General features: G+C 53.7%; 5 protein-coding genes across 5 annotated transcripts; 1 reads left to right on the top strand and 4 right to left on the bottom strand.

Annotated features, from left to right (window-relative positions):
* Nucleotides 1–104: 104 nt before the first annotated feature.
* Nucleotides 105–3068, top strand: N7498_008619 (U4/U6-U5 snRNP complex subunit PRP6; the record flags this gene model as incomplete). The annotated part of the gene is made up of 3 exons (XM_058455681.1): nt 105–484; nt 593–2870; nt 2925–3068. The coding sequence occupies 3 exons, from the start codon at nt 105–107 to the stop codon at nt 3066–3068; spliced, it is 2802 nt and encodes a 933-aa protein (XP_058305669.1).
* A 518-nt stretch (nt 3069–3586) lies between these two features.
* N7498_008620 (TADA1 family protein) lies at nt 3587–5123 on the bottom strand (the record flags this gene model as incomplete). Its single annotated transcript, XM_058455682.1, has 4 exons — nt 3587–4251; nt 4353–4461; nt 4518–4792; nt 4913–5123. The coding sequence occupies 4 exons, from the start codon at nt 5121–5123 to the stop codon at nt 3587–3589; spliced, it is 1260 nt and encodes a 419-aa protein (XP_058305670.1).
* Nucleotides 5124–5399: 276 nt separating this feature from the next.
* On the bottom strand, nt 5400–8788 carry N7498_008621 (uncharacterized protein; the record flags this gene model as incomplete). Its single annotated transcript, XM_058455683.1, has 6 exons — nt 5400–5500; nt 5553–5714; nt 5768–6844; nt 6903–7293; nt 7344–8675; nt 8738–8788. The coding sequence occupies 6 exons, from the start codon at nt 8786–8788 to the stop codon at nt 5400–5402; spliced, it is 3114 nt and encodes a 1037-aa protein (XP_058305671.1).
* A 292-nt stretch (nt 8789–9080) lies between these two features.
* N7498_008622 (WD40 repeat domain-containing protein) lies at nt 9081–11024 on the bottom strand (the record flags this gene model as incomplete). Its single annotated transcript, XM_058455684.1, has 3 exons — nt 9081–10811; nt 10869–10957; nt 11009–11024. 3 exons carry the CDS (start codon nt 11022–11024, stop codon nt 9081–9083), a joined length of 1836 nt encoding a protein of 611 aa, XP_058305672.1.
* Nucleotides 11025–11411: 387 nt separating this feature from the next.
* Nucleotides 11412–12200, bottom strand: N7498_008623 (mitochondrial 37S ribosomal protein bS18m; the record flags this gene model as incomplete). Its single annotated transcript, XM_058455685.1, has 3 exons — nt 11412–11615; nt 11744–11979; nt 12074–12200. 3 exons carry the CDS (start codon nt 12198–12200, stop codon nt 11412–11414), a joined length of 567 nt encoding a protein of 188 aa, XP_058305673.1.
* Nucleotides 12201–12308: the final 108 nt, after the last annotated feature.

Genomic DNA, 12308 nt, shown 5'->3' on the forward strand with positions numbered 1-12308 from the left:
GGCAACTTTTTTTCCCGCGATAAGATTGTCGGATTCGGATCTACTTTTCTACGGGGCCCGCCCATCAACTCTCTCCAACTCTTGTCGCAGCTTCATGCCCCATCATGGCGTCCGGACGCAAGGATTTTCTCAGCCAGCAGGCGCCGGAGAACTATGTCGCCGGTCTGGGTCGTGGTGCGACTGGCTTCACCACACGCTCCGACTTGGGACCCGCGCGCGAAGGCCCGACACCTGAACAGATCCAGGCCGCGTTAACGAAACGAGCTGCCGCGCTCGGAGCTGCTGCGCCCACCGCCTACGGTGATAAGTCTCGCGAGAAAGGAGGCAAAGAAGACAAGGAGGAAGAGGACGATGAGCGCTTCCAGGATCCCGACAATGAGACGGGCCTGTTTGCCTACGGGCAGTTCGACCAGGAAGACGATGAGGCAGATCGCATCTACCAAGAGGTAGACGAGAAGATGGATAGGCGCCGAAAAATTCGAAGGTTAGTACCATTCCCTTGCGCAGTCCTCTCCCAAGAGATATCTTGTTCATCGGGCCAAGCCCCGGTTGTTTGGACAGAATACCGACTTGAATCGTTCGCCACCTACAGGGAAGCTCGAGAGCAACAAGAACGCGATGACTACGAACGAAAGAACCCCAAGATTCAACAGCAGTTTGCCGATTTGAAACGTTCCCTCGCTGCGGTTTCCGAGGACGACTGGGCCAACCTGCCCGAAGTTGGTGACCTGACGGGCAAGAACCGACGAGAGAAGCAGAACAATCGCCAGAGATTCTACGCCGTTCCGGATAGTGTTATTGCAGGTGCCCGGGACTCGGCACAGTTCGACACAACCGTTGCCGACGACGGCGGTGCAGCCGAAGGAGATGGCGATGGCACCATGACGAACTTTGCGGATATCGGTGCGGCGCGTGACAAAGTCCTAAAGGTCAGACTGGACCAAGCTGCGCACGGATCAACCGCCGAGACCTCGGGGAGTGCCACCAGTATCGACCCCAAGGGCTATCTCACCAGTCTGACCCAGTCGGAAGTCAAGGCCGGCGAAGTCGAAGTAGGCGATATCAAGCGAGTCCGAGTCTTGCTGGAATCCGTCACCAAGACCAACCCCAAACACGCCCCGGGATGGATTGCTCTTGCGCGTCTTGAGGAGCTTGCAGGTCGAATTGTTGCAGCCAGAAATATTATCGCTAAAGGGTGTGAGCTTTGCCCAAAGAGCGAGGATGCATGGATGGAAAATATTCGTCTAAACGAAGGCCACAATGCCAAAGTTATTGCGGCAAACGCCATTAAGAATAACGACCGCTCCACAGGACTTTGGATCGAGGCCATGAAACTTGAAACAGATTCCCGGGCCAAGAAGAATGTGCTCAGACAAGCTATCTTGCACATTCCTCAATCAGTCCAGATCTGGAAAGAAGCCGTCAACCTGGAGGAGGATCCCGCAGATGCACGCCTTTTGCTGGCGAAGGCCGTGGAGATGATTCCCTTGTCAGTGGAATTGTGGTTGGCTCTTGCTCGATTGGAGACACCCGAAAATGCCCAGAAGGTCTTGAACGCTGCACGCAAGGCGGTCCCCACTAGTCACGAAATCTGGATTGCTGCAGCTCGTCTTCAGGAACAGATGGGCACCTTTGAAAAGGTTAACGTCATGAAACGTGCCATCCAATCCCTCGCCAGAGAGAATGCAATGTTGAAGCGAGAGGAATGGATTGAAGAGGCCCAGCGATGCGAGGAAGAAGGTGCCATCCTCACCTGCGGTGCTATCATTCGTGAGACGCTCGGATGGGGCCTGGATGAGGATGATGATCGGAAAGATATTTGGATGGACGATGCGAAGTCTAGCATTGCCCGGGGCAAATACGAGACCGCTCGTGCCATCTATGCGTATGCACTACGTGTCTTTGTCAATCGTCGGTCTATTTGGCTCGCTGCGGCTGACTTGGAGCGCAACCATGGTGACAAAGAAGCTCTCTGGCAGGTTCTTGAGAAAGCCGTTGAAGCATGCCCGCAGAGCGAGGAGCTTTGGTTGCAGCTAGCTAAGGAGAAGTGGCAGTCTGGAGAAATTGACGATGCCCGACGAGTCCTCGGCCGTGCCTTCAACCAGAACCCAAACAACGAAGATATCTGGCTTGCTGCAGTCAAGCTTGAGGCAGACGCCAAGCAGACCGACCAAGCGCGAGAGTTACTGGCCACTGCTCGTCGCGAAGCTGGCACGGATCGCGTGTGGGTCAAGAGTGTTGCTTTCGAGCGGCAATTAGGCAATGACGACGACGCATTGGATCTCGTCAACCAGGGCCTGCAGCTGTATCCGAAGGCCGACAAGCTCTGGATGATGAAGGGCCAGATCTACGAGGCTCAAAACAAGTTCCCACTAGCCCGCGAGGCATACGGAACCGGCACCAGAGCCTGCCCCAAATCTGTCCCTCTGTGGCTACTGGCCTCTCGATTGGAAGAGAAGGCAGGTGCCGTCGTTCGTGCACGCTCTGTTCTTGATCGAGCTCGTCTTGCGGTCCCCAAGAGCGCCGAGCTTTGGACAGAAAGTGTGCGGGTGGAACGTCGTGCGAACAACATCGCCCAGGCCAAGGTATTGATGGCGCGGGCTCTCCAGGAGGCTCCGGCATCTGGATTGCTCTGGAGCGAAAGCATCTGGCACCTCGAGCCGCGGGCACAGCGCAAGGCGCGCAGCTTGGAGGCGATCAAGAAGGTGGACAACGACCCCATCCTGTTCATCACGGTGGCACGGATATTCTGGGGCGAGCGTCGACTAGAGAAGGCGATGACCTGGTTCGAAAAGGCGATCGTCTCGGATAGCGACTACGGCGACGGCTGGGCTTGGTATTACAAGTTCTTGTTGCAACATGGAACAGAGGTTCGTTATTTGGACGATTGGGCTTATGGAATTTTTGCTAATATCAACTTGCAGGACAAACGATCCGACGTGATTTCCAAGTGCATGTCAATGGAGCCCAAGCACGGCGAGATCTGGCAGTCTGTGGCCAAGGACCCGGCCAACGCGCACAAGTCGACGGAGGAGATTTTGAAGATCGTTGCAAACACCGTTAACTGAGATATCATGATGCACTACCATAAGAGGCGTTTTCCTGGATATGGATGAATCCAATTTCTGTTTACCAGATCTGTTCTGTACTCATCTGCGAACCGTAACTCCATAACATAGATGTACGAGTGAAAAATTATCAAAGATAACGAATCGATTTCATGGGTATCGAACAAGCGTGACCTCTCCACGCCGGGTAGAGGCCATCGCCATCAGTTCTGCTTTTTCGGTTTGCAAAACAATCTCCATGCTGCACCTTGTCCGTGAGTAGATACTGTACATTGTAGGGCTCACTCAGTAAAGCCCCCAGGGGGATAAGTAAAAAGGGACATAAAGCAGTCAAGACTGGACAGTCACGGTAGATCTTCAGAAACAAGAAACTCCGGCACCAGATGCATAAAAAGACGGACGTAATCCCAGACGCCGTGATCCTCCCACCGTTGACCGAGAAGTCAGGAAACCAAAAAGGAAAAAGTAATCATGTAGTTTGACCGTATCAAACCGGGGCACGAAAATGGGTATCAAAGTTACGCAGCCATCGACAGACACTCGTCGAGTAGGGAACTCAACTGTTCGCGATCTGCGGCAGCACCTCCTTCCCAGTCCGATAGAGAATCGTCGACTTCGTCCAGGTCCATCTCATCTTCAGCGGTCTTGATCTCATGTGGTTCGCTCACGCCGTTCTCCAGACGATCTTGCTTTTCTGTTTCGAGTTCATCTTCAAAGTATCCACCCGCGATCTGGTCTATGATCAGTGGCATGTGACCGAGGACGCTGCCACTGAGCTCCAGGGTAAGTCGTAGATCCCTAACGCCGAGTGGTCTTCGAACAGCGGCCTCTTTGGCCTCAATGGGAAGCAAGCCAGTTGCGGTATCCTTTGTGATCTCACCGCGAGTGTATGCAAGCTCTTCTCGTTCAAGTTGCTCTCGATATTTCCGCATCATCATGCCATTGATCGTGCCTGACGGACCATTGGACCGGGTGCGCGAGAATACCGAGGACAAGACCTCCTTCACAAAAGTTTCAGTTGCAATTGCCATAAACTCGGCGCACGGCAGACCGGCGCCGCTGGGGAGTGATTCTTCGTAACACATGGGGACCATGCGGGCATGGATAGACTCGGCATCGGGAAATTCGCCCGTCTCTGCAGCGAGAGGTTGCGCATAACGTTTTCGAATTTCCAACTCCCAGTCTGCGAGTTTCAAACGGGTTAGATTTGTCCATGGTGTTGAGGGGGCGCACGCGACGCGAGATCGCTGCCCAAATGTTCGCCGCAAAGGTAATGGTACTTACTGGTCTTGTTCAGTCCACCCGCACTTGCGGGAACCTGACTCGGAAGCTTGATCTGTTTGGCAAGGTGATATTCCTCCAGTTCGGTGGGTGCTGCATCGTTGGGATCGCGCTGCTGAGAATTAGCATCCTCGTCCAATATCTACCACCACAATCGCCAGCGCATACCTCTGGAATCCCCTTGATCCGCCGACGGTCCCTAGGAGGCAGCTGCATCACCTCCGTCTTCAGCCTCTGCTCCGCAGCATCGCCCGAAATCGGCTTGGACACCATCGAAGGCTTATCGTTCGCCGAGACCCAGTTTGCGACGCCATGGTCGGGGAGGTCTCGAGTAAGGTTTCCGAGGATCGCGCACACGAAATTATTATGGAGATGTTCGATTTTAGGATCGGCGCATAATATGTGGTCGACTCGCGACGCGTATTCGTTCTGGTTGTAGTGTCCTAGAATCGGCAGGAGGTCAGGAGGTCAGCCCAAGTCCGAGTCAATTCATCATAAACGGCCTCTGTGAAAGCCAGAAAATACACAGGATCGCACGGAATAGCATGCGCACCGACTCATACCTAGTAGGAAAAAGGCTGTGGCCTCCTTGTACTCGGCCCACTTGTCCCCGATGGCGGCCTTCAGGTCGGTATAGGCATGCTCCAGATCGAGTCGCGGGACCGAGATGAGTGCCCTGGACGACTTCTGTGTCGCCGAAGCATTAGTCGCCGCACCCTTCGCCGGATTTGAGGCCGAGTCTGTCCGACTCAGGGCGGCCGGATCGATCTGCATGGCTGGACTAGGAGCGCGAGGCGAGGCCGAAGGGCGGCAGACGAGAGGAACTACACATCAAGAGTGCAGAGACTGTGATCGAGGGAGGTCGGATAAAGAAGGCGACGGGGTGATGAGTTGATGATGAAGGGTGTGGAAGGCAGGAGGTTGGAGGTTGCGGCTGCTGGTTCCCCGCCAGAAACGGACGCATCGCCCCGAAACCACTTGAACGATATCAGACGTGTCGTATACTACGTTTTACTTGAACGTTTGAACTTCTAGCTCTTATTCGCCTTTCTACACTAGATCTACTATATCTTCGCTCAGGACTCCAAATAGCTGTCCGATTTCCGCGATCATCTCATTGATCTCCTCGGACAACTGGCCAGTCACCAAAACTGATCTCTCGTCAGCCGAGGAACGTCCCAAAGGGGCAAAAGGTAGACTCACTATATGCATACAGTAGCGCGCTGTCTTCGTCGGTCGTCAGTCGAGATGCTTCGTGATCTTGGCGATAACGGTAGATGCGAGCAAGAAGTCTGTCGCGAGCGTGATCGATGCTGGGGAGCACGTCGCTCAATGGATATTCGAGTTTCATGGACGATGCCATTACTGTGTCTGCTGAGCATAGTTCACTAATCAATATAGAGGTCACCGTCACCTACCGGTCAGCAAATGGCTGATGCGAGCAGAAAGCTGTTGCCGTTCTACGGCAGTATAGCGAAGGAGACTGATTTCACCCTCGGTGGCTGTTTCGCTCTTCATGAGCTCTAGATTCATCGCATGGAAGGCATTCACCATGTCCCGCGTACGTCGAATGATAGTCGCGTATGCAGACTTTGGAAATGCCATCCGCAAATCAAACTCGGAGCTTGCAGCGGCCAGAAGCGATTCCAAACGGTTTAGATATCGTTCAAGCTGGAGCTTCTCTCGGGCAGTCATGCAGACTACAGAGCGGCCATTCTTTGCCATGGCAGACAGCGGGTCGCGCTTCCACACAAGTCCCATCCGAAGCCAGAGAATGCTGAGACCATCTTTAAGCCGTTCTCGTGCGCTGATCGCCCATATCAAGCGCGTGATGATGACGCCCCAGACACAACCTGACAACACCGCAACGACTCGATGAAGCGCAATTTCAGAGATAATTGGATTGTGACCACCTTCGTCCTGGTCACCATCCGCGTCCTTTTGGGCGAGCGAATATGCGTAAAGTACGGACAGGTTGTACGTGAGCATGATAAACCGTCCCATGGCCCCATTGCCCTTGACAATGGTAATCCATGCCGTCCATGTGGCCATCGACCAACCGACAAATGCAAGACCGAAGACGTTTCCACTCGTGATATACCAGGACAGGATTGCACAAAGGGCCCCGAGACAGGTACCCAGGAATCGGGCATATCCTATAGTATTCGATGCCCCAATCGTCATTGAGCAGACTAGCATGTATGACAACAACCCCCATTCACCTCTCCAATGCTGGTAAAACGTGCGAGTGGAAGGTAGAAAAGCTGGCAGAGCGTAAAGTGCAGCTCCTGCCCCAACCTTGATCGCGTATTTGGTGTCGTCCCGTCGAAGACACTTCAGGGATTTCCAGAGACGGTAGCCCAGTCTTTCTTTCACGCTGTTCTCTGAGGTTGGGCGCATGCGTCCCCGAACTGCAGCAGATACCCTGTCGTCAAGACTGAAAGGGCCGGACGGGTGTCGTTGCCGGCCATTCACAGGGCCAACAAATAGAGAATCTTGAAGAATCAGCATAAAAGTGAAACACAACGCAACGCTAGGATATATAGTACATACCAGATTCAACAGGTTCTGATATTTTGGTCTGCCAGAACTTCATCCAGCTATAAGATCGACCACCGGGCCTTTCTTCAGCTTCGAGTTGCAGCTCATCAAGAATGCCCAACAACTCATGAAGCTGCTCTCCAAATTCCAGGAGCGAAAAACTGAAGTGACCACAGCTAGCGGATACCTCTTCAAGGTCCGCTTCAGCTTCTTGGTTATTGAATCTCATCGCCTCTGTTTGCTGGTAAAGGGACTTGAGAGTCTTTTCCCGTGACTCTCGGTAAAGTTCAAGAGCACGATCAAGACTCGTTCTGAGGCGACTGTCCACGGACACATTGTAGTCTGGAGCAGGGCCAAACGGGATCTCCCTAAAAATCTCCTTTAATGTAAAGGCTAATGACCGCTGTTCCCAATTAGTCTCTAGGTATAGCAACGCTTTGGGGGATGGCTTACCATAGATGGGCCCAAGTGAGAGATGAATATCGTGAAAACATCAGCGGGAAGAGCAGATGCGTTGTTATTTACATCTGTATTGGCATCCAGAACTGGAGTGTGCGTGCTCCTTCCTGAAGATAGTTCTTCCTCCGGGCGTTCATCAATCGGTTCCAGGAAGGGACCATCATGATACGACCAGCCCCGCTCGAGACTTGCAAAGTATTCAATTGGGGTAGCCTGTGCTCCTTCCGAGGAGCGAGTCTCCCGAGCAAATGTTTCTCGAATCAGACTGAATTGCAGAGAGGCGGCACTCCGCAATCCTCCCATATTATGCGTGATGTCCTGCACCCAGCGGACGAGCTTCTTCTCCAAGCGATACTCTTGTTCAGAGCCAGCTGCGTAGTGCTCAAGCTTGGCCTCTCGGACCAACTTGTCAAGTTGGCCGTAGGCCTTTCGGTGTTTTGCTTCAGCCTCGGTAAATTCAGCTGATGTGAGTTCTTGCTCAGAACCGCTCAGGAAGCTCTCCGTGATTATGGCCAGCATGGTGGCCAGCGTATCCGTGACCGTGACCAGGTTTGCGCGAAGTTTCCTCCGCGCAGAAATGGGGAAGATCAAAAAGGATACGAGCATGGCAAACACCACACCCATGACGACCATTTTTAGAACCTGAGAGATCTTGGTTAAGGAGAGATCTCCGCTCTGAACGGCTCCTTCCTTGGTCAAAATAGTGATCGTCGAAAGGGCCGTGAGTGAGCAGGCGACGTTGACGAGGGGATCACCGAGTCGCTGCTTGATCCAGCCAACGAAACCCAGCCCACCACCGCAAAATACAACGAGGACGATGGCATGGCCAGCTACAGGCATGTTCAGAGTATCCTGAAACAAGTTCTCAACCAGCATACTCGTGATTGAGAGAAAGGAAGAGTAACAGAACGCGAGCAGCGCGCAGATCAAAGCGCGGAACATGCTGCCCTGGGATCTCGCCGGGTGGAAGTACACTGTGACGGTAGCCACCATATGCTTTCCATCTTGATGTCCGAGGAAAGAAGAAATAGCAGGAATGAAAGTCGCAAGCGAGCCCAGAAAATAAGCCAGCCCGCATTTCAAGACCCCAATACCCGGCTCAGAGACGATAAGCTGGTGCATTGATAACCATAGCTCTCGTAACCGTGTCCATAACCTGGTAAATATCCCATTGTGTGTCTCGATCTCGCCCGTAAGCAGCCCGCGCCGTTCCTCGCGCTCATTGTCGTCATCGGGGACCGCCGTTGTTTGTGTATTGTTACGCAGGCTCACAAGGCCTTTCAGACGTTGACCGGTTCGTGGGAGGACAAAGGTTGCTTGTCGGAGCTGCAGCGATCGTCAGCCGGGTTTCATGACAGTTGTGGCTTGGGCTGCGGATGGATACACACCTTTGGGCGCAATAAGCGCCGGGAGCTACTCGGAGCTTCCGACGGCGACATCCTCAATATCGTCTCACGTCCAGGCGAGGTGCACATTCATAGTGAGAACCTCATGGCAGGCGTTTGTAGCCTTGCCTTCACCTGTCTTAATTGGAAATTGGGCAACAGGGCAGAAAGTGCTGTGGGCGCAATTGGCACAGACATATTTTGCGGCCACATCCCGGCTCCGCCTTCCCCACGCACTCGCTTCTCTGTTTACTCGGATTTCCATATACTCTCTTTCCTACTCGGATTTGAATATGTCTAAACTCCATCTTCATTCCCGGTAGTTACATCCAATAATTGAAGAAACTTATTTCAGGCCCTCCACTTTCCACACCTTCACTGCGGCATCAGCTCCTGCCGATGCGATCTTGGAGCTTCCGGCGATCCACGCCACGCCGTTGACGCCCTCCTTGTGGGCGTTCGTGAGCTCCAGCCAGTCGCCAGGGTTGGCCAAGCTCCAGACGAAGATGTTGGTATCCACCGATCCACTCACCACGTGAGTGCCGTCCTTGTTCCAAGCAAGTGATGTGATGCGTGCCGTGTGGGCGGTCCATCGATCTGTGACCAGGCTGCCATCGGCGACTTTGAAGACCAGGACGCGTCCCTTTTGATCGCCAACCGCCAGAAGCGAAGTGTCTGGAGAGAAGGCGAGTGTGGAAACTTGGTTACGAGAGGCCTTGATGTCTGTCTGAGGCGACAAGCTCGAGCTGGAGACGCTGCAGATTTGGACCGATCCGTCCTCGCCGCCAACGGCTGCAACCGTCCCATGAGCCGCAACATTGGTGACGGGGAATTTGGTCTTGTATTCTCCAGTCTTCTTGCCATCCTGGAAAATCTCAACTGCCTCGGCGGCAGCGACCAGCACAGTCGAATCTCCGGCGGCAGCGCCTTTAGGTTGACCTGTAAGCTTGGTAGAGCTGCCAGTGTAAGTCTTAGCGGCAGCATCAATGGAGCGAATGGTGTCGTCCCAGCCGACACTGTAAATTCTTCCGGTGCCCTCCGATGTGGTGGCTAGGCCGGCAATGTAACCGGGATGCCCCTCGCCCTCAATCTCGCCGGCGGTGCCAGAACCAACATCCCAGCTGCAGACGCGACCCTCAAAGCTACCGGTCCACAAGGTCTCCTTATTGTCTAGAATTGACTGGTTCATGGACGTAATGCTCTTCTGGTGGCCCTGAACAACCTGCCGGGGCTTGGGGGTGCCTTCAACCAGATAGTTCAGGTCACCGCTGAGAGACAAACTGATGAGAAGGTTGTCGCTTCTGCCCGGGGGCCAGACAACACCGACTTGCTGGTCACGGACAGCCATGGCACCCTCCTCGCCCAGAGTCCAGCTCTGTGTTGACTTGCCAGCTTCCACATCCCAGATCTTGACGGTTCGATCAGCGCTTGCGGTCACGAACTTCCGAGAGTCCTTCGACCAAGAGACACCGAAAATACTGCCATTGTGTTCTCCTTCGCCGATCTGACCCTTGGTCTCTCCCGTCTTGCCATCGTACAGCCAGATCTTGCGGTCGCCACCCACACTGACCAGGTTCGAACCATCCGGACTGAATCCAACACCGTAGATATAGTTCGTGTGCTTGTCGGGAACTCCCATGTTGAACTTGAAAGGCGCTCCGTGGTAGAAGACCAGCTTCTTATCGTCACCAGCGGTGGCAGCGCGAAGAGGCCTCTGCTGTCTGATTGACACCGAGTTGATCTGTTGGGTGTGGCCGTAGATCTCTCCGACGGTGTTTCCACTGTCCCAGGTGATGCAGTGTCCAAATCGTTGCTTTCCATCACCGACGGCAATTATGCGCTGCGAATCGCCGTCCCAGGCCAGGTCGTTGATGCGGCCATTGACAATGCTGTATTCCCCCTTGGTGATGCCCTCGCCGACACAATCCCATACTCTCACAGTGCCGGTGGCATCACCACTGGCGACATAGAATCCAGAGGGAGAGAACCGAGCGACAGTTGTGTGGGCCTTGTGTTCGGTGTACTGTCTGGCGATTGCGGGGTCGTCGATTGAACGCAGGAAGATGGATTTGTTCGACTGTGATTATTTGGGTCAGGAACTGCCACTAGAAGAGAGCTGGTTGGAGAACAGTACAGCATAGGCAAGTCGCTCGCCCTTGGCATCGGACGAAAGCTGGGTGGGCTGGCCGCGGGTGGTGGAGGGGCTTGCAGCCCAAATGGATTCTGCGCGAGTGTCAGCCAGATGAATTGAGAATTCCAGGGAATACAACAAACCGTTGGTGATTGACATGAGGCTAGGTATGTCGAGGTGCGACGGGAGTAGAGTGTAAGATGGAGGGAGGAGAGGAAGTTGTTTATTGCCCTGACGTACTCGGATGGTCCAGGCAACTCAACTTTGGCGGGGAACCGTTTCAGCACAACACGTCAGTCGATATGCTTTCAACACGGCATATACTTTCTAACTACATACCTCGTGTACTTCAAGAGGTACGAAGAAGTTTAGCTACATGTCTTAGGAACGATAGAGAGCAGGATGGATTCCGTCAATGAAAAAAAAAGATGAATTTGCGCTGTGTAATAATACATAAAAAATGTGTCCCTTGAAAATGGACTGTTGGTTTGTCCAAGAACGTCATAGACGGTCTCAACGGTCTTCTATGAACGAGACAATATATCCTTAAAAGTTGCGGCCCTCAAGCTTAGCCCGAAGTTCCGTCGCCAGGATCTCGGGGTGTCGGTGGACAGATGGCATGAGGCCGAGGCCCATAGCTCTGCGAATGGCCTTGGCAATCTTTCGCTGGTTCACAGGTCGCAGGCCAGTCTGGTCTCGGTGTCTAATGCGGCCCAGAGCAGACACGTATTCGGACATCACGGAGAAGTTCTGAAGTCGGGTAAACACATTATCAGTAAGTGTTCTTCCTTTCGCTATCCTATTTCTCTTTCTTTCTTGATTCTTGCATTCTCCCTTCATCTATGCAACAGGCGGCTGGGATATCAGAATGGACGTACCTTGTAAAGGTCCAAAGGGTTCAGGTTAAGAGCATCAAAAGCATCCCTGGAGGGACTCTTGCGCTTGCCCCATTTCTTCATCTCAGCCGGGCTGAGATCGTGTGGAGCGTAGATATCACCGGCCTTCCATTCGCGAGTTTGAAATCTCTCCAGCGCTCGGCTTTCTCCCTGTGCCTTCTGGTCCTCGAGGAATCGCAAGCGGTTCGGTAACCGGCGTCGGTGCTGGACTTTCGGGGCTAGTGCAATTCATTAGCCTTGAAGTCCATATGGAATAACACTCTGCTCGTAATCAAGTCTGGGAAGGTGTCGAAGGTCGGGCATTCCACGTACTTTGTGAAGAGGACGCTCGTTGGGAGGTGAAGGCGCTCATGGCCGCCGTCGAACTCCAGCGACAAGCCGATGGCACGGCACTCGCGACGCTGCGCAGCAGCGGCGATGAAAAGAGATTCAGAGACATTGTGATACACGGGCTCGAGGGTGTCGAGGTGCAGTGGAGGAGGCCAGGATCGGAGCGGATCTTTTTTCGCGGGTGCCAAGACTTGGACCGCCTGCTCCGCGTCGCGAA

Source organism: Penicillium cinerascens, assembly GCF_028974065.1.
Source record: "Penicillium cinerascens strain IBT 15544 chromosome Unknown scaffold_4_segment0_segment0, whole genome shotgun sequence".
In the NCBI taxonomy this organism is placed as follows: Eukaryota; Fungi; Ascomycota; class Eurotiomycetes; order Eurotiales; family Aspergillaceae; genus Penicillium; species Penicillium cinerascens.